Source organism: Cydia fagiglandana, chromosome 15 (assembly GCF_963556715.1).
Source record: "Cydia fagiglandana chromosome 15, ilCydFagi1.1, whole genome shotgun sequence".
NCBI classification, from domain to species: Eukaryota; Metazoa; Arthropoda; class Insecta; order Lepidoptera; family Tortricidae; genus Cydia; species Cydia fagiglandana.
In genome coordinates, this window is record NC_085946.1 from 15,462,889 (window position 1) to 15,484,941 (window position 22,053).

The 22,053-nt window shown below is 37.2% G+C and overlaps 1 protein-coding gene and 1 non-coding gene across 2 annotated transcripts in view; both read left to right on the forward strand.

The window, feature by feature from the left end:
* The window catches only part of LOC134671409 (dopamine D2-like receptor), a 54,866-nt gene extending 41,058 nt beyond the window's left edge, over positions 1–13,808 (forward strand). Inside the window, exons 6-8 of the mRNA XM_063529263.1 lie at positions 749–913; positions 12,702–12,880; positions 13,558–13,808. Coding sequence (XP_063385333.1) covers positions 749–913; positions 12,702–12,880; positions 13,558–13,772 — 559 coding nt within the window. The 3' untranslated portion in view covers positions 13,773–13,808. The remainder of the gene's footprint in view (positions 1–748; positions 914–12,701; positions 12,881–13,557) is intronic.
* Positions 4,440–4,511, forward strand: Trnat-cgu (transfer RNA threonine (anticodon CGU)). Its single transcript has one exon. It is a non-coding gene; the product is annotated as a tRNA-Thr (tRNA).
* Positions 13,809–22,053: the final 8,245 nt, after the last annotated feature.

Genomic DNA, 22,053 nt, shown 5'->3' on the forward strand with positions numbered 1-22,053 from the left:
AAAGAAAAGAAAACTGCCTCGGGGAGTTTTCTTTAGTTCAGAATATTATTTTTTTAATGTTGCAACTTTGTAAATCTTTATGTGCGTTGTACGTGGGTATACAGGGTGATTCAAAAACAGGTTGACAATTTTAGGTACTGTGCATATTAAATATATTAAGAACGGGTCACTCACGTATTTTAAGTCGAAAAACGCTCGACATGTTTCACTCCGTACCGAGGAGTGTCATCAGGAGCTTGCGTTTACGACATGTCGAGCGTTTTTCGACTTAAAATACGTGAGTGACCCGTTCTTAATATATTTAATATGTCTGTGTCTCACGGAAGTTTTGTTATTAAAACTGTGCATATTGTTTGTTGATCAATTATTAATTGATCGTTCAAAGCCTAACGAAAATATATTGAATTTTTTTTTTTCGTGTAAGTTAGAAAGTTAATTCCAATTTTTATAAATGCTGTATTTAAAAAAAATCGTGTTAAATAGGATGATGTTTCTTCAACCTATAGACATACTCTGCGAAGCGAAATGTGAATGTAGCTATTAAAGATTTATCTCCTAAATAACGAAAACTTTTAAGGTTTCTTAAAATAGGTACTACAAACGTACTAACATTGATACTTTGTCAGCTGCAATGAAAGAAAGAAAAAACTTTTCACGTATTATCTTTAATTACACTATCATAACCTTTACCTTTGGCATGGCGTAGCAAACAAGCACCCAGGCCGTCTAACCGTCCATCTCTCCGCAGGATCATGGCGAACCTGGCGTCCCCCATCCCCATGATGGACCCCAACACCAACAACGACTCCGGGTACGCGCCCTCCAATATTGACGGGGACACTAAGGACCACAGTCCCCCTGCGTCCCCCAAGGAGAAGAAAGAGAATGGAGCGCCTAAGAAACCGGAGCTTAAGTAAGATTTGTTAATTAGCAGACCCAATCCCAAATATCCCCTCTTCCAGTCCCATTCATAAAGGTACTACAAAAAAAGGGAGGAAGGAAGGGAGAAGGGAAGGGATAATTCTCTATCTCTACTATCTCTCGTATAAGTCAACTCCAGCAATGTATAAGTAGGTAAGTATTTTTTAGGGTTCCGTACCCAAAGGGTAAAACGGGACCCTATTACTAAGACTTCGCTGTCCGTCCGTCCGTCCGTCCGCCTGTCTGTCACCAGGCTGTATCTCACGAACCGTGATAGCTAGACAGTTGAAATTTTCACAGATGATGTATTTCTGTTGCCGCTATAACAACAAATACTAAAAACAGAATAAATTAAAAATTTAATTGGGGGTCCCATACAGCAAACGTGATTTTTGACCAAAGTTAAGCAACGTCGGGCGTGGTCAGTACTTGGATGGGTGACCGTTTTCTTTTTGCATTTTTTTCCGTTTTTTTTTTGCTTTATGGTACGGAACCCTTCGTGCGCGAGTCCGACTCGCACTTGCCCGGTTTTTTTATTTAGCTTTAATTTATAGATAAGTTATCTAGTTTATTTTTATTTTTAATGTATCTACCTAAAACTGAAAATAAACTTTAAGAAAGTTAAAAAAAGTAAAAATTTTGCACAATCGTTATTTTGCACAATCCACCCGTAATTATTATACTCTGTATCTTTAGTTATTTAAATAAAACTAAACAAACAATTTGTAAATTTTAGGGTGTTGTTATAACATTTAGGGCCATTCATTTCATTCATTTTATTTATTTATTTCTATAACAATATGATATTGTGTTAGAAAAATCTTACAAACTAATACATGCACATAATTAAAATTATACAATAACAGCAGGACCGGACATGTCAATAATTATAATTCCAAAAACACACTTAAACCAACAAAAAAAGTAGGTACAAATAAAGTAATAAAAATGTCATCGTTAAAAGTGTAAAGTTACATGCATGATAATTTTGTAAAAATCAGTTTAATTTGCAAAGATCTCGTCAATACTGTAAACTCTACTGTAACTATACTGTAAACGCCACTTGCACTAATGCACTAACCCGGGGTTAACTGGTTAAACCTGAAGTTACCATGGTTACCAGTACAATTTGGCACTGGGTTAACGGTTTAACCGCTTAACCCCGTGTTAGTGAGTTGGTGCAAGTGGCACCAACCAAATACACAACCAAAAACAAAGATACAGACTATAGAAAATGTTCTGCCAGCTAGCGGACGGCCCAAATGGCCAGTCACGAAATGCAGTAAATAGTTCTGTCAGGCTATAAATCCTATTGTAAATGCACTGAGGGGCTAATGATATCAATCCACGGGCACTAAGTGGCACTAGAGCTGCCCTACACTACTAACTATTCTATAGAATAGAATAGAATAGAATAGAAAATATTTATTTGGCGTAAAATAACATACATTTGGTAGGTACAACATAAAGATTATAAGATTATAGGCTTAACGCATTCACTCTACCGTATTCCAACTTCAAGATATTCACAAGAGACGACACGTATATACTAGATCCATTCTAGATACGTTATAGTTCAGATATCAACTAGTTCTCTTTTGCAGCGCAATTCGGGCAACCAATGTGACTGTTACGTTAGATAGAGTAAGATATCTATTAGATGTGAATTGGATCTCTTTCATATCCTGTGGAAATCGTTCAAGAGTATCTCCAGAATCGCGCAAATGTCAAATTTGACAGGTTAGATCTTAAACATATCGTTATCGTATCTTGGTGATGTCTAAAAGATATCTAATAGATGTCTATTTCAAAATCCGAAACGGGCACTAAGTGGCACTAGAGCTGCCCTACACTATTAACTATTCTATAGGCTTAACCATCTGTCAACGACCAGCTAGGCGGGCTCTTTATTCTGAGGCGTATTTTGATACGAAGCGTCTGCTTTCAAATATAAAAAAACCGCATCCCAATCGGTGCCACAGAGAGACACACAGTCACACATACGAGTATAGCGAAATTTTTGCTGATTGTTTTACAAAACACTGTAAGTGTATGTTATACGTGTACTCCTTTTAATGGGTATGACACACTAAATATTGAATAACATATATGATATATGCAATTGATAAAATCCAAAAAATGGGAAAAAAATCGAAACATTCAAGATAGGTAATTTTCACGTATTTCCACGAGAAATGAGGGAACCTAATAAATATGAGAAAGCTTCCCAAAATTTTCTTAGTGGAAATATCACTATTTCAGAAAATTCGAATACACATCGGCATTTTGAACTGTAATGGTAACATTCCATTTCTAACCGCAGCTGCATTTCCGGTACTGAACGCGTCGCTGACATTGTAAATTTTCATAGTAAAATGAACATAATGCAGCTGTCGTTGAAAATAGACTGTCACCTTAACCCTATATACAAAATACAAACATGGATACTTGTAGTATCCACACCATAAGTCGTATAGGTACTAAATGGCCGGTCACCCAACGCAGTAAAGTCGGTCTATCAGACTATAAGTAAATGCACTGAGGCACTAATGCAATCAATCCACTAAGTGCCGCTAGGGCTGCCCTAGCTAGACTATTGCCTATATCATAGACTTAAGACGAAACAGGAGCTGAGTTTTAAATATTTTAGGTAAATATACCCGTCTCGCTAACGGAAGCGGCACCTAAAAGTAGTGCGATAAGGACAAGGCGAAAAATCCTGCGTAAAAATCTCAAAAATCGAGGTTTCGTGCTCCTCTGTTTCCTCCTCCAAAACTTAACCAATCGTAACCAAATTTGGAAATCTAAATGATTATAAAATTATCTGTGTCGGACCGTTTTGCTTTTTTGGCTAATTGATATCAGTTTTGAATGCCACGCCTCTCATTGCGGCATAGTCAATTTGGCCATTTTGGCCATTTTTGAAGGGCTCTAGCGCCTTAAAAAACAAAAATATCAAAAAAATCAAAACGGTCCTACACAGATATTGACAATATTAATCTGTATTGAAAAAATCATTGTTCTAGCTTCAAAAACCACGGAGGAAAACGAGGAGTACGTTTGTATCGAGAAATTACCACTCCTGTTGGCTCTTAAACTAGCTTTACCCTGTAACTAGCGCTGTCACTCTAAAATAAGGAGAGAAAACTAGCATGTTCGCGCGAACTGTACATTTTTCTCTCCTGTGGGCAATAGTTAACAGCTTGTGGGCATGTAACTAATGATTTTATCATAGTTCTGTAAATAAAAGGAGGACCTTTTTACGTGGGTAAGGGTTAAATAAGAAAATTAACCTTTATAGCCCTTAACTCTTGTGTATGTCTACAGGAAAGAACGTAACACAGTGATCTGTTTGACCCAATTACGCTTTAATTGGAGTAAAAGAGTTGGAGTAAAGGGGCTCACTGGTTACCAGTTAGCCGGACGATATCAGCCTGTCAGTTAAACGCAATAGGTGACAGTTCCGAACAACTGACAGGCTGATATCGTCCGGCGAACTGGTAATCAGTGGGCCCCGTGGCCGAGTGGTTTAGTGGCCAGGATGTTAGCCGCGTAAGCTGAAGACGCGGGTTCGATTCCCGCCTAGGCCACCGGTGAACTTGGTCACTTTTTACACAGAATAAATAATAGTACTCTTTTTCTTGAATGTATGATATCTATTTCAGTTTATAATTTATATATTATACCCTTTGCCTATTTGGCCTTTGTACTGCCTATCCTGTGCCATAAATTTGCGTTTTGTGTTTTTTACAATAAAGAGTTTATACATACATACATTATTAGTGTGACTATACTTACAAACACACAAATCAAAATATTACATAAAATAATTTGATTTGTTCCGTAGTTCCATGTTCAATTGTAAAATAAATTTAATTTACAATCAGATGGGTCTGACGGTCGGGTTAGTTAATTAATTTACACGTACACTTATCACGTTATGTTTTAACTACCTCGCAAGTTAAATCAAACAATCACAAAGGATTGTTCATATTGTAAAAGTTGTTAATTACTATATAACTTGACAAACTTAAAGACACGTTAATTTGGCAATAACCTAGCAACGTCTACAATTAAAGGGATGTTTACAAAAACAACATAACTGCTAACGCGGTTGACACTTTTTGAAGAACATTGTTAATAGTTTCAGGTGTCAACCAGTGTAGTCAGTTATGTTGTTTTTGTAAACATCCCTACGATTTAATACAATGTATCAATAGTTACCTTTACAATATTGTATCCAGACGCTAACGATTATTACGAAAACAGTAATGGCGATAGAACTCGCCAGCAACTCAAAGATCAAACCTTGTTAAAAGTTTTTGCTTACACGTGTTTCGGCACACAGACCAAAGTCCACATAAGTTTTTATATTTTATATATCGATACACTCATCTCGATACAATCATGCTAGTGGGTCAAAAAGATTACTGTGTTGCGTCTTTCCTGTAGACATACACAAGAGTTAAGGGCTATAAAGGTTAATTTTCTTATTTAACCCTTATCCACGTGAAAAGGTCCTCCTTTTATATAGAGAACTATGATAAAATCATTTACTTACATGCCCACAAGCTGTTAACTACTGCCCACAGGAAAGAAAACTAGTGTGTTCGCGCGAACTGTACATTTTTCTCTCCTGTGGGCAATAGTTAACAGCTTGTGGGCATGTAAGTAATAATTTTATCATAGTTCTCCAAATAAAAGGAGGACCTTTTCACGTGGATAAGGGTTAAATAAGAAAATTAACCTTTATAGCACTTAACTCTTGTGTATGTCTACAGGAAAGACGTAACACAGTAATCTTTTTGACCCTAGTATCGTGGAAAACTATAGGTATTTCAAAACAGAAAAATATGGACAAGTGATACTTTCAGTAATTCAAAAACCAAATGATCTGATGAGGACCCGGATATGTCCTTAAACTACGTCCAAGACCACCGGTGGACGGGCAGCAGCGTCCCTCAAATTCGGTGTACTCGACTGCGATCGCCAACCCGCCTGCCAAGCGTGGCGATTATGGCATTCGCCCCCCATAAGGGGGAGGCCTATGTTCAGCAGTGGACGTCTTATGGCTGAGATGATGACGATGAAATGATCTAATCCAGTCCTTCAAAATGTCTTTCGAACAACAGCTGGAACTATTTAGTTTATTGATCAAATTATACGAGAGATGTCGTTGTTATAATATATTATATTTTATACTTACCAACGCAAATGAAGCTTCGGCATGACGTGTTAATGTACAAGATTTTTTTCTGATTGGTGATTGCATGGTCCCTCAGGAGATCATTGGAGGCGCAGACTCTTATAAAACAGTCCCCTGCCGCGTCTGTCTGTAAGTCCGCGATAAACTCAAAAACTTGTCATTTTAAACTCAAATCAAAAGTCGTCGTTTAAACTTTGTTTTGCACACAGACAAAAGTCCCCATATTTGTATTCCAGCGCTCATGCATAGCTAAATAGTGAATACAGCCCTGACTGCGAGTTAGTGGTAATGAAGGACATTCAACCGAGGGACAATCGCTAACTTTGATGGGATTCGAGTCCCTTTAGGGCTGTCCACATTCGAAGTTATAACTGTTATAAGTAGACGAGGATTTACTTGAGACCAATACGTTGTAGAAAGTTGATGGGTTTATTAAATTATTCTTAATTTTATTTAGGGTTATTAATAATATAATAATGATCAGTGATCGGCACGGACGGTCAAATCATGGGATTAGTTGTCAAGCGGACCCCAGGCTCCCATGAGCCGTGGCAGAATGCCGGGATAACGCGAGGAAAAAGAAGAGAGATCGGCACGGACGGTGCCACATCGCGGGATCCCGAACAAAAATGAATGGACATGACTCAAATGCCACAATCTTGTTCGAAAAAGTAATTCTATTGTGTGTTTTTGAATAAATGCGAATGCCGACTCCCTTCCCGGTGTTGATCGAAGTTTTCACCTCCTCGTGCGAGTCGTATTATTTGTATAAAATATACACTATACTATTAATAGTATAAATTATACACGGTGTTACATGACGAAACCGAATAATTTCAATAGCGTATTTCTGATCATATTTAGAGACAAAAATGTCCTATAAACTCTTTTGATATTCGCCTAGTTTCAGAGTTAATACCAATTTTTTTTTTTTAAACATGTTTTTATGGTTACATACTGCAGAACGCCTTTTTGATGGCGATGATGCTGCTATGGGACGTAGTCTAAATATCCTTATTGTTAGGTGTCAAAAAGTGACAAGTAACACTTTGCAAAAAGTAGGTTTTACGAAAAAAAATGTAAAAATCAATTTTAAGTGACAAGTTCACCAATAATATTTATTTTTTATGTACAAATTCAAAAAATGGAAAAACAAACCAAAAAATATTTTTTTTAGCGAAATTGACCTAAACTCATATTACATTTTTTCCTTCTTTTGACCTCAGAAATGCGTGGTTAAAATTATTCGATTTCCTCATGTTACACCGTGTATACATCGCGTGTATTTCCCCCACCACTAACTTCGCACATAATCAATAAACAATTATCACTTGTCTATGCCCCCATTTATTTATATCTTTCGATTTAGTCGAAATGCCAAAGGTAGCCCTATCAGCACTTTACACAAGCGTAGATTAATTGCATTAGCCGCCTGATGCATTTGCAATGGCTGATCACGTTTCTGCTTTGAGCAAGAGGATTCGGATATAAACGTAGTGTGTAGGCGCCGTAAGCTAAATAGAGAGTAATACTATGGGGCTATTCATAAATTACGTCATCGTCATTTCAAATTAGGGTCTAGAATCGGATGACGGTAGCATGACGTAGGAGGAAACGGGGTCATTCGAAGCCACGGTTTTGCCGTATGTAGCGCGTATAGTCGCTACGAACAGTATACCCGACAGTCGGGTTCTAGCCCTAAATGTGTTAAATGTACGCCCCTCCTCCTCCCTTTGGCCATCGGCCATATTAACCCCCAAACTGATGACCTGGCGACGATCTTGTGACATAAAAATTGACATGTGACATAAAAAATACTCAATTAAGAACCATTTTTAGGGTTCTTCTGTACCCAAAGGATAAAAAATAAATAAATTAAAAATTAAAAAAACACGACAGCGAAAAAGCGAACTGAAAGGACAAAATTAATTTTTAGTTAGTGTTAGTTACTCAACTTAATGAATGTAAATTAGAATATAAGTGTTCAGTGAAGGTTATACCTAAATAGCAAACGCAAAAGTTTAATGCTCATTTAGGATCGTGACTGTACCTGTGCATTTTATTTCAATTGCAGTCGGACCTTGATGTATTGACATTTTCCCATTTAAAAGGTCCCCGACTGCAATCGAAATAAAATACACTGGTACAGTCACGATCCTAAATGAGCATTAAACTTTTGCGTTTGCTGTTTATAACCTTCACTGAACACTTAGGTATATTCTAATTTACATTCATTAAGTTGAGTAACTAACACAACTAAAAATTAATTTTGTCCTTTCAGTTCGCTTTTTCGCAGTCGTGTTTTTTAATTTTTACTTAATTTATTTTATTTTATACTTTTTAGATTTTTGAACCAACCATATTTTTTATGATTTAAGGCAATTTAGTTCCTTCAAGGACCTTTCATCATGTTGATCCTCGATATGTTAGCATAAAACATGCTTAAAAAGCTAACGGTTTTAGTATGATAGCTTTGGTAAGCGCACAGCATGTCATGTACTTACGTCGGGCTACGCCTGACTCTTTTAGTATGAGGGCGCCGAAGGTGCCCGGCTTTGGAACGCGTTCAGCGCACCACGTACGTCGGGCTACGCCCCATGCTTTGAGCATGAGGGCGCCGAAGGCGCCCGGCTTTGGTAAGCGTACAGCGTATCACGTACGTCGGGTTTTTTTTTTATCAATTTTATTATGGAATAATATTAACATCAATAAATTGCTCTGATAATTAGATTAAGATTAATTACGATTCATAAGAGCTTGTTGCTAGGCCTACATGAATAAAGTATATTTTGATTTTTTGATTTGATTTTTTTTTGGGCTACGCCCGAGTCGCCCGACGCTTTGAGTATGAGAAAGTCGGAGTCACTCAGCTTTGGAACGCGTGCAGCTCGCCACGTACGTCGGGCTACGCCCGACGCTTTGAGTATGAGAAAGTAGAAGTCGCTCAGCTTTGGAACGCGTGCAGCGCGCACGTACGTCGGGCTAGGCCCGACACTTTTAATATGAGAAAGTCGAAGTCGCCCAGCTTTGGAACTAGGGCTTGCAATATCGGATGGTTTCCAATTCCGGAACTGATTTTCGATATTGGATTTCAATTCCGGAATTCCGGAACTGGTTCCGGAATTAGGGTTTATCATAATTTTATTAGATTTTTTAGTAAAAACAACATAAAAAGGTGAAATTCTGATACTTTACGTTTATTAAAGTTAGTATTCATCATCATCATCATCATCTCAGCCATAAGACGTCCACGTCCAAGTTAGTATTGTTTAAGAGAAATTTAATTTGAAGTACCTATACGTTTTTTCACCTCTTATTTTACCACCTTATTAAAATGTTTACTTTAATTCACTTCTATCATACGGGGTATTTATTTGGGGAAACCAGAGTTGCTAGGAAACCATTCGATGCATAATTTTATAAAATAGTTAAATGCATAGGAAACCAAATAATACATAGGAAACTGTTAAGTTTCCTACTCTTCCTAACCTAGTAGGTAGTGGTGTTGTTTAAGCAGTTCAAGGTCTAAGTTTGAGTTTGCCTTCCTAGTTCCTAAAATGATTCAGAATATCATCATATATTCTGTGCTTCTACAGGATCCGAAATCGAATCTGAATCGAAGATACAAAGTCCAAATATTTTTAAATTTCAATTCTAAAAATTCACTTATTTAGGATTCAGACTATTCTGGCTATTCTAAGCAAGTAAATGGCCTTGTTTTAATATATTTTTATTATTATGAGCCCATATTTTCCAGCTGCTTTAGCAAACGGAAAAGTAAAACATACTAAGTATAGTTCATTCAATGACTAACAGGCACGTACTTAATAACGACAAAAAATACCAGTGTAGTGTAATTTCTTAACAATTTTCAATAAGAAACGTATTAAAAGTACTTAAATCCAATTCCGGAATTTTCGATATTCAGTGTTATCAATTCCGGAATTGTAATATCGGAAAATTTATCCGAGATTCCGGAATTTCGAAATTTCAGAATTCCGGAATGCAAGCCCTATTTGGAACGCGTGTAGCGCGCCACGTACGTTGGGCTACACCCGACACTTTTAATATGAGAAAGTCGAATTTTGGTACGCGTACACTTTTAGTATGAGGGCGCCAAAGGCGCCCAGTTTTGGAACATTTACAGCGCATCACGTACGTCGGGCTACGCCTGACGTTTTGAGTATGAGGGCGCCGAAGGCGCCCGGCTTTGGAAAACGTACACCGCACCACGTACGTCGGGCTATGCCCGACGCTTTGAGTATGTGGGCGCCGAAGGCGTCCGGATTTGGCAAGCGTCAGCGTGTCACGTACGTCGGGCTACGCCCGACATCTTTAGTATGAGGGCGCCGTCGGCGCCCGGCTTTGGAACGCGTCCAGCGCACCACGTACTTCGGGCCACGCCCGACGCTTTGAGTAGGTATGAGGGCGCCCAAGGCGCCCGGATTTGGTAAGCGTACAGCGTGTCACGTATTACGACACTTTTAGTATGAGAAAGTCGAGTCGTCCAGCTTTGGAACGCGTACAGCGTGCACGTATGTCGGCCTACGCCCGACGCTAATATAATTATATTATTTTATGGTCAGCGGACAAACTCCTTCCTTTTATAATAAGTATCCCATTTAATAATAATATTTGGTTTTATGAGATTATCTTCTCTTAACATATTTTGTCATTTCTTAATTTCTCAAAATTAAACTTAAACCCACATGTTGCATATATATTATCAATCGGCTTTCAAAGCCCTTCATTTTGATACCCCACTCGATAGGTTTGCACGATATTTTTTTCTAAAGGTTGCGTTATATCGCGTATTAAGTCCGCCATAATGTTTTTATAATGACGTCACATAGCCTATGTCACCCGGGATAACGTAAGGATTCTAATGATGTATCATACATCTAAATCGGTTAAGGCATTCAGAAGTTAAGGTGGAATAAAGAAACTCACATAAATAAATAGGTAAATACATACAAACATGAACGCTGAAAAACAATACACTCTTTTTGTTTGGGCAGTCGTGTAAAAACAGGACCCTATTACTAAGACTCTGCTGTCCGTCTGTCTGTCACCAGGCTGTATCTCATGAACCGTGATAGCAAGTGATAGCTAGGGAGTTGAAATTTTCACAGATGACGTATTTCTGTTGCCGCTATAACAACAAATACTAAAAACAGAATACAATAAATATTTAAGTGGGGTGCCCATAGAACAAACGTGATTTTTGTGCCGTTTTTTGCGTAATGGTACGGAACCCTTCGTGCGCGAGTCCGACACGCTCTTGGCCGGTTGTTTCAAAATACTCGTAATCTTGACGCGACTTTGTTGTTAAGAGAATGAAAGCGTGTCAAGGTAATTTTGAACACCTCGCCCGCTTATCAATTTATGCTGCTGACTGTACCTACACCTGAACAAAGGGAGCAAAGGGAATAAGCCGTTGACGTGCAATTAAAAGATAACGACAATAAATCGTTTCCGCGGCAGACGCGAACGATAAGCTGATTACTTTGCTAATTGGTTCAGGTAAGTAATGTTAGCTTTTGCACGTTTGTATTGTGCAACATATACATAGGTTGGGGTAGACAGGTATTGGGTACATACCTATTCATTAGCTATTGAGGCTTTAGTTACGTTCTGGACAGCGTGTCATCTGGATCAGCTAATTTCGAAAATTACCCATAAGTTTACGCAATCCCGAAGTCATTCGTTAGTCTTCTTCTTCCTCGCGTTATCCCGGCATTTCGCCACGGCTCACGAGAGCCTGGGGTCCGCTTGACAACTAATCCCACGATTTGACGTAGTTTTTACGAAAGCGACTGCCATCTGACCTTCCAACCCGGAGGGTAAACTAGGCCTTATTGGGATTAGTCCGGTTTCCTCACGATGTTTTCCTTCATCGAAAAGCGACTGGTAAAATATCAAAAGATATTTCGTAAGTACATAAGTTCCGAAAAACTCATTGGTACGAGCCGGGGTTTGAACCCGCGACCTCCGGATTGCAAGTCGCACGCTCTCACCGCTAGGCCACCAGCGCTTTTTTTCATTCAAATCATTCGGTAGTATCCGAATACATTCTAATTACAAATGTTATAAAAAAAAACCTGTTATAACTCAAGTTGTCGATTTGCAAATATCGTTTTACAGAGCCTAGCGAATTAAGCTTGAAGACGACTAATCTGCATAATTAAATTATGCTAAACGTTAGGTACCCTGCCAAATTATCCATGCAGCTACTAATCAACGCCTGCGAAACGAAAATCAGAGTAATTTTATTTACCGAAAGAAAAGTAATAGCATATCTTACTACGCATCTCTCTTACACTAACACTGGTTGACCAATCGTCACTACGAGCGAACGGACCTGTTTCAAAAAATCACTAGTTGACCCTCAATCAAAACAGGCATTTTCCAATGGTCCTTTAATGTCAAATTTCGTAGAGTTCCGTACCAAAAAGCCACAAAAGGAACCCTTATGATGCGACTCTGTCCATCCGTCTGTCCGTCACATTGCTATTTATATAGCACCCAGCTCTGCTTAGTACAAGAAAAAACTCACAAGAAAACTCTTTCGCAGGAAGAAGCTAAGTAACCTCAGCAAAAGCTCAGTAATCTCCACGCCTCGCCGGCGCTTCAGGTCTGCAGCATCAGCGGCCAGGTTCACCATCTTCCGAGCTAACCGAGCTGGGAAGCTGCGGGCCAAGAGCTTCGCGAAGAAGGAGAAGAAGGCTACACAGACGCTCGCTATAGTGCTGGGTAAGTTAGTAGGAAGAAGCTAAGTAACCTCAGCAAGAGCTCAGTGATCTCCACGCCTCGCCGGCGCTTCAGGTCTGCAGCATCAGCGGCCAGGTTCACCATCTTCCGAGCCAACCGAGCTGGGAAGCTGCGGGCCAAGAGCTTCGCGAAGAAGGAAAAGAAGGCTACGCAGACACTCGCTATTGTGCTGGGTGAGTTAGCAGGAAGAAGCTAAGCATCCTCGGCAAGAGCTCAGTGATCTCCACGCCTCGCCGGCGCTTCAGGTCTGTAGCATCAGCGGCCAGGTTTACCATCTTCCGAGCTAACCGAGCTGAGAAGCTGCGAGCCAAGAGCTTCGCGAAGAAGGAGAAAAAGGCTACGCAGACGCTTGCTATTGTGCTGGGTAAGTTAGCAGGAAGAAGCTAAGTAACCTCAGCAAGAGCTCAGTAATCTCCACGCCGCGCCGGCGCTTCAGGTCCGCAGCATCAGCGGCCAGGTTCGCCGTCTTCCGAGCCAACATACTTAATGTATGTACTTACATTACAAACAAGACTCGCTCGTAACTCTTATTTAAATTCTTGTTAATATTCTTTACTTCTTACTGACACTGGCAAGAGCCCTATAAGCCGTCATCGTCTTTACTTTTATATCAATGATAATTCCAATTAAATCGTCTAAAATCCAATATCCAATTCCAGGTGTCTTCCTCTTCTGCTGGGCGCCGTTCTTCACCTGCTCGGTCTTCGACGCCGTCTGCACTAAGCTCGGGCTCCCCTACGGGCCCGGCTACACCGTCTTCATCCTCACAACATGGCTGGGCTACATCAACTCGTTCCTCAACCCCGTCATCTACACCATCTTCAATCCGGAGTTTAGAAAGGCGTTCCGCAAGATCCTGCACTGCGGTACCTAGCCCATAGATTATCTGGTCGTGTATGATTAGATCCCCTCTAGTGTTACCTTCGTTCCTGACGTTCCTGTGAGATTTTAGAAGCCAAACCAAAGTTTTCACTTCCTGAAGCGCTACAACCCTTTCGACGTGTTGCCTCCCTATCACACTTACGTACGAATTAACAAGTGCGACAGAGAGGCACACGTCGCACGTGGTTCGCGGTAGGCCCTCTGTTCTTTTCCACTTGCGCCGGTCCTTTGCCTTCTTGTTCAAATTAGTGTACGTTCCCATTTGTTACATTTATTATTTTTGTTCAAATCTTTCAAACCAAAATCAAAAACTGTTATTATAGAATGTTACTGTTATTTTGAATCTTTTGACTGATATATTTTCATTTTCTCAAATCCTGTGAATTAATACGATTTCTGTATTTTCAAATTCTGAAATGCCCTTTATTAAAAGTTCCCGTGCTAAAGTATTCTTTATAAATTCAGAGGCTCATTTCTCGGACGATATTAGACTAATATTATTAATCCATGAACTGTCAAATCGTAGAAGCTATACCATGGCCACACACTGATAAAATTAGTCTAATATCGTTCGAGAAATGGGCCCCAGGGACTTATTTATCGAACGATATTAGACTAATGTTATTAGTCTACGAACTGTCAAATCGTATGGGTTTCCATGACAACATACCAATAATATTAGATTAATATCGTTCGATAAATGGGCCCCAGATCTATTTCCGGACAAAAAAATACAATTTCAACTTAAACAGTTTGCATTTGTGTTCAAGGGGAATATTTTGAAGATATCTAACTTAAACTCGTTTTTCAGCACTTTCGTTTTATATTGGATGATAGTGAATACGGAAATCTCGAAATCTGTTTACACGGAACGAAGGTCTTGTGGTTCCTTGTCATACATACACCAACGAACATTATCCAAAGCTGGTTCTTTCCTATTGTTTATGCTATCGTCAGAGTACGAATAAGCATCTATTGAGAGTTCGGTACTAATCAAATCCACTGAAGGACTAATAGCTCTGGAGTACTTATGTCAATATGCGAATCGGTGTAATATATATTATATGTACGTAGTATTTACCTTACCGAATGTGAAATATTTAAACACTTTCAAATATTTCTCAAACAATAATATCTACGGGTGCCATTTGGGTTGCGTAACGCACCAACATGTTTCCTTGTGTCCCTTTTAGGGTTAAACTCCTAAGTTTAATTGTAATAGTAGAACCACTGCAATTTCTTACGTCAAGAGTCTTACTGCCTTGTCAATAAGGTATGAAATTGCTAGATTTTTGCGTGGTTCTTCTACATTTTCGAGCTTTACCAGTCATTTCGTAGTAATGACGGAAATTTTGTAATTATCTTTAGGTCTGCCAAAACATAGTGTATTTCCATGTGATAATTGATGTTTGGAATTACTAGTCATTGGAATAGACGGGTGAGATGATGTGGTTTTTTTAGATATAGGTATGTATCTCTGTAAACTAATAAGTTTATTTCAATAAGTTTATCTCGATAAAATCGAGAACTTTGAACATCAAACGCATCCTCAGTCTTAAGGTGGTTCTCCTTGCTCGATTTTCATACAACTTTCTTGGCACCCTAGCTCCTATTATATAGGGTTTCTTCACTTGTATATGTAATGTTTGGGTAGTATATATATTTCTGTCTTCGCTTAACGTAAAAAAATACTAGATTTTGATTAAAATTATTAAGAAAAAAGCCTTTGAATATTGGTAAAATTTTGCCTCATTGCTTGTTTGTGTGAGTGATGCTTATAGTATCGGTGTAATTCTAACATGGCGACTTCATTTGACAAGTAATCATTTTTAATTTGTCATAGGTGTAACAGATGGCACTTTAAAACCGCAACACAGATTACCTGTGTATTTTGTTTTATTTTCACTCAATAGAGGGAGGTATATTTAATGCACAAAGCATGTTACGAGTATACCTACTCATTTAAGAATCTCCTTTCTGATATAATTTCATTCCCAGATTTAATATAACTTAATAATTATTATGATTATTACACAATAAAATACATTTATATAGGTATTTATAGAAAGGTCAGTCCAAACAATCATTCGCGTTACGGTCGTCCACCGAAAACCCTTGTGAATTCTGCTTTCGTTTCGGTAAATGTTCTCTGGAAAAGCCTATATTTATTGTAACAATGATTTTTAAACTAAAATACCTAGCTATATTTTTCTCAAAAATATATAGGTATGTGGAGAAAAATGTCATCTTCTTGTAAATAAACAAGATTCTATAATATCTTCTGCTTGTGCATAACAATAACATTAGTAGATGATATTTTTAGGGTTCCGTACCCAAAGGGTAAAACGGGACCCTATTACTAAGACTTCGCTGTCCGTCCGTCTGTCCGTCTGTCTGTCACCAGGCTGTATCTCACGAACCGTGATAGCTAGACAGTTGAAATTTTCACAGATGATGTATTTCTGTTGCCGCTATAACAACAAATACTAAAAACAGAATAAAATAAAGATTTAAATGGGGCTCCCATACAACAAACGTGATTTTTGACCAAAGTTAAGCAACGTCGGGAGTGGTCAGTACTTGGATGGGTGACCGTTTTTTTTTTTGCTTTTTTTTTGTTTTTTTTTGCATTATGGTACGGAACCCTTCGTGCGCGAGTCCGACTCGCACTTGCCTGGTTTTTTTTCAAAAATGCTGCCTTTCACCCGAGTTAAAACACTCTACTTTTCATTTCGCATACGAGGAAAGTAAAATGCATGTGTTTTTTTAAATACATTTTTATAGTAGGTATTTTTGAGAGTAGGTATTTTCAATTAACAATTTGGCCAAAAGTAATTTATGGAATGGGGAGTCAAATATCAGAATGGAAATTGTATAACAAATCCATTTATACCCAAATTTCAATTGCTTATTGTAAAAAGAATAATAAAATCGTACTTGGAATTGGAACCTAAACTGCTCTAGTGCAGAAACGTATCATTTCCTGCACACCTTTTACAACAACAATGATTCTTTCATATATTCGGTCAAATTGTGCTTTTTGAAAAACTAATTATAGCCAGCCTTTTATGAATGTAGGCCTAAGGTATCATACTACACATACCCTAGGGCACCATACCCTAAGGCTTAGGGTATGGTGCTTTACGCACACTAGCGTCCCTTCCGCTCCCCCTGACGCAACCCACCCTTTTTGCATGAAATATGTCCCGGTTCACAGTTTTTTACATTTTTTGAGGAAAGTATACATTTTAGGAAAAAAGTGTCAATGAAAGAAATAATCCTTAATAAATTCTTAATAAAAAAGGTCATATTCATTTTTTTTTATATGATGCACCTAATTCATGTATTAGCTTGTCAAAATTCGAAATAACATAGTTTTTACTTAGGGTTCGAAACTCATTTATTATACACGGTGTAACATGAGGAAACCGAATAATTTTAACAGCGTATTCCTGATCACATTTAGAGACAAAAATGTCCTAGAAACTTTTTTGAAATTCGCCTAGTTTCAGAGTTAGTACCAATAAAAAAAAACAAGTTTCTATTGTTACATAGTTCAAAACGCCTTTTTGATGGCGATGTTGCTACTATGGGATTTAGTCTAAATATCCTTATTGATATGTCAAAAAGTGACAAGTAACACTTTGCAAAAACTAAGTTTTACGAAAAAAATAACCATTTTAAGTGACAAGTTTACCAATAGCATTTAATTTTTATATACAAAATCGTTCATAAAATTAAAAAAAAAACCAACAAAAATTTTTTTTTTGGCGAAATTGACCTAAACGCATATTACATCTTTTCCTTTTTTTGACCTCATGTATACATTTTAGGATAAAAGTGTCAATGAAAGAAATAGTTCCTTATTAAATTCTTAGTAAAAAAGGTTATATTCATTTTATAACACTTATTATACAAGGTGTCCTCAACAAATGCGAAAGATTTTATTTCTGAGGTCAAATTAAAAGAAGGAAAAAATGTTTGTATGAGTTTAGGTCAATTTCGCCGAAAACAATTTTTTTTATTGTTTTTAGGGTTCCGTACCTCAAAAGGAAAAAACGGAACCCTTATAGGATCACTCGTGCGTCTGTCTGTCTGTCCGTCTGTCACAGCCGATTTTCTCCGGAACTACTGGACCAATCAAGTTGAAATCTGGTACACATATGTAAGTTTGTAAACAAATGAATCTAGACACGCGGCAGCGTGTCAAGCCAAGTTCAAGCAAAGGAACTGGCTAGCCAGCGCCAAGTGTAATATTAAACTCTATTTCTTTGCTTTATTGGATACCTATAACAATTGCTGTTATTTAAAAAAATGTGAGATCTTAAAGTAGGTTAGATTTGGCTTGGCCAGGTTTTATCAGAATTACAATATATATAAAATGATTGATATAATGAAAACTGGCCAAGTCAAATCTAACCTACTTTAAGATCTCACATTTTTTTAAATAACAGCAATTGTTATAGGTATCCAATAAAGCAAAGAAATAGAGTTTAATACTTGTTTATAATGTTATTTTGTTCCTATAAATACATATTTGGATTTTGCATAGAACTTGGCAGTGGCACTCATTTAGATCTCCATTCTTTTTGCGGCGAGCCCCACAGCCAAGCATAATTTTTGTATTGAACTTGGCTCTCCTTTTTTACATTTATGTTTTTGGTGGGATTTTAAACATGGGGGCCACTTTTGGGGGGTAAATGAAAAAAATAAAAAATAAAAATTTTCAAACTATATCATGTTACATATCAAATGAAAGAGCTTATTGTAAGGATCTCAAATATATATTTTTTATAATTTTCGAATAAACAGTTTAGAAGTTATTCAAGAAAATAGGCAAAAAATTACTATTCCCCCCTCCCCCTTTATCTCCGAAACTACTAGGTTTAAAATTTTGAAAAAATACATAAAATAGGTCTATACCTATAGATGACAGGAAAACCTGTTAGAAATGTACAGTCAAGCGTGAGTCGGACTTAATTACAGTTTTTGATCCGACTCCTACGGATTTTTTAAAGATTTCACTCACGTTTCGCATAAATAATGTTTAGTTTTAAGTTTATAAAATACAGATGTATGTTAGTCTGTAAGGTATTTGTAATATGGGCCTTGTTCCCTGAATTAAATATCTAAATAAATAAAATAAAAAATACATTGTTCAAAATTGTGTAATATACGGAATCCTTGGAACGCGAGTCCGACTCGCACTTGGCCGCCATTTTTAAATTTTTTGAATATATATGTATGTACATAAAAAGTAAATGTTATTGGTAAACTTGTCAGTTAACATGGATTTTTACTTTTTTTTCGTAAAACAGTTTTTGCAACGTGTTACTTAATTGTCACTTTTTGACATATCAATAAGGATATTTAGACTAAATCCCATAGTAACAACATCGCCATCAAAAAGGCGTTTTGAACTATGTAACAATAAAAACTTGTTTTATTTTTTTAAATTGGTATTAACTCTGAAACTAGCCGCATTTCAAAAAAGTTTATAGGACATTTTTGTCTCTAAATATGATCAGGAATACGCTGTCAAAATTATTCGGTTTCCTCGTGTTACACCGTGTATAATAAATGAGTTTCGAATCCTAAGTAAAAACTATGTTATTTCGAATTTTAACAAGCTAATACATGAATGTGCATCATGTAAAAAAATCAATATGACCTTTTTTATTAAGAATTTATTAAGGATTATTTCTTTCATTGACACTTTTTTCCTAAAATATATACTTTCCTCAAAAAATGTAAAAAACTGTGAACCGGGACATATTTCATGCAAAAAGGGGGGGTTGCGTCAGGGGGAGGGGAAGGGACGCTAGTGTGCGTAAAGCACCATACCCTAAGGTATCATACTACATTCATAAATGGCTGGCTATAATTAGTTTGTCTTCCCCATACATTAGAACACAATTTAACCGAATATAGCATGATAAATGAAACGGATATTTCTTGTTTTCTTTGCATTAGCATTTTTCTCTCGATAATTTAATCAATTTGCAACATAAGTAGAAGAATCCTCATATATCCATAAATATCAAAATATAAAAGGACATACATTTTCAGAAGAATTCCCCGTGCGACGTTGCCAAATGTAGCCAAATGGTTTAAAGTACAACATGCTCGCAACGTTTGGATGTCAATAAGTCGAAAATGAAAAATTATATTTCAAATCAATTCAAACTTGATATTTTTGACAGTAATGGGTTACTTAAATAAGAAGGCATTTTTCGCCCGGGTCTACTATGGTCAAATGGTCTAGTGGCTTTTAGCTACTGAGTATAAGTCTAACAAGTTGAACAGCATGACAGGGTTCAAACCACGAACAAAGACTCATTTCTTTTTGTATTTATTTATTTATTTTGTTTCATCTTTTTGGTAATTTTATATGCCTTATTTTAAAAGTTATTTTAAGTAAATGTGTTGTATTTGATTATTTCATGTAGGTATATCATTTCAATAAAATTTTGGAAACTTTTATTTTAGACCTGGTCAAGCAAATCTTGTCAGTAAAAAAACCGGGCAAGTGCGAGTCGGACTCGCGCACGAAGGGTTCCGTACCATAATGCAAAAAAAAACGGTCACCCATCCAAGTACTGACCACTCCCGACGTTGCTTAACTTTGGTCAAAAATCACGTTTGTTGTATGGGAGCCCCATTTAAATCTTTATTTTATTCTGTTTTTAGTATTTGTTGTTATAGCGGCAACAGAAATACATCATCTGTGAAAATTTCAACGGATCGTGAGATACAGCCTGGTGACAGACGGACGGACGGACGGACGGACGGACAGCGAAGTCTTAGTAATAGGGTCCCGTTTTACCCTTTGGGTACGGAACCCTAAAAAGGCGCGAAATCCAAATGTTCTATGAACGATATACCTTCGCGCCTACATTTTTCAAATTTGCCGCCTTTTTCTACTGACAAGATCTGCTTGACCAGCTATACTTCGTCGATAGTTGACTTCTTATGTACCTATTCTGCGATCCTAATTAGCCTCATGCATGACTTTTTTTTAATTATTTTAATCATTATTTATATCCTTTGAAAACCGGAAAATAAAAATACTTTTATAAATCTTCCCATAATATTATTAAAAAATAATTAAAATACTGAAAATATTTTACTCACGTAAGTTTAGTTTCAAAGAATAACATACGCTTAAAATAATTCAAAAGAGAAAGCTAAAATTATAAAATAAAAAAAAACTGGCATTGTCGGGGTTTGAACCATGTATCTTAGCTACAATCTGATTTTTTTCAAAATAGAGGCTACGGGTGCCACGAGCACATGACAGTTGATGGTCGAAAACATTAGTTGCTTCTGAATGCCTTGTAATTCTTAATCGTTGCTCAAACAAGAATTTATTATTTAATTTCCAATCTTTTTTCAACAATAAACATTTCATCCGCTGCGCCCTCTAGGTTACTTTACTGTAACATTACGAATCTGCTGACATTTGACACTGACTTTAAGGTGACTTTAAGTACGTAAGTGTGCGTGAATGCAAGAAATTGCAATATTTTGCAGTTGGATTCCGGTAATAACGAAATGAGACAATGTTGAGTTGAACATGTCTCGATTTGGATGTAGTATTTTTTATAGTTTTCGCACATATCAACACATCTTATGAAACTTTGTATTTTGGGAGAAATAGTGAAAATCCACAATTCGTGCACAGTGACGCCATCTTTTGGCTGATAATCGGCATCCCATCCCTAGACATCCACCTTAAGTGAATGCACACCAAGGTAAAATGGTTTTGTCTTAATAATTTATCAATTTTATAATACATATTTATGTACCTATATGCATTTGACAATACTTCCATGTTCTAAATAAGAGTATCGCAATAAAAACAGATGCTTCAACTCGATGCTTTGTGTTGTTTAGTTATTCAGCAATGTGCTAGTCACACTTTGTACTCTCGATAGAAAATAAATTAAGGGTAATAAATAGACTAATAATTTTGAAATTTCACTGACTCTAAAAGGCTGCTTCCGTTTTCAATTACATGCAAGACCCTAACTAATGGATAATAAATACATTTGTACTTGAGGTGTTCAAAATGATCTTGACGCGACTTTATCGTTAAGAAAATAAGAGTGTGTCAAGGTAATTTAGAACACCTCGCCCGCTTAGCAACTTCTGCTGCTGTACACATAAACGTTACGTAGCACGGTTGGATGGGGTGCGCAGAAATGCACGAGCGCGAGTTGCAATGTATTAAATAACAGATGTCATGCTTATATCTTATTCTTTCAGCGGCC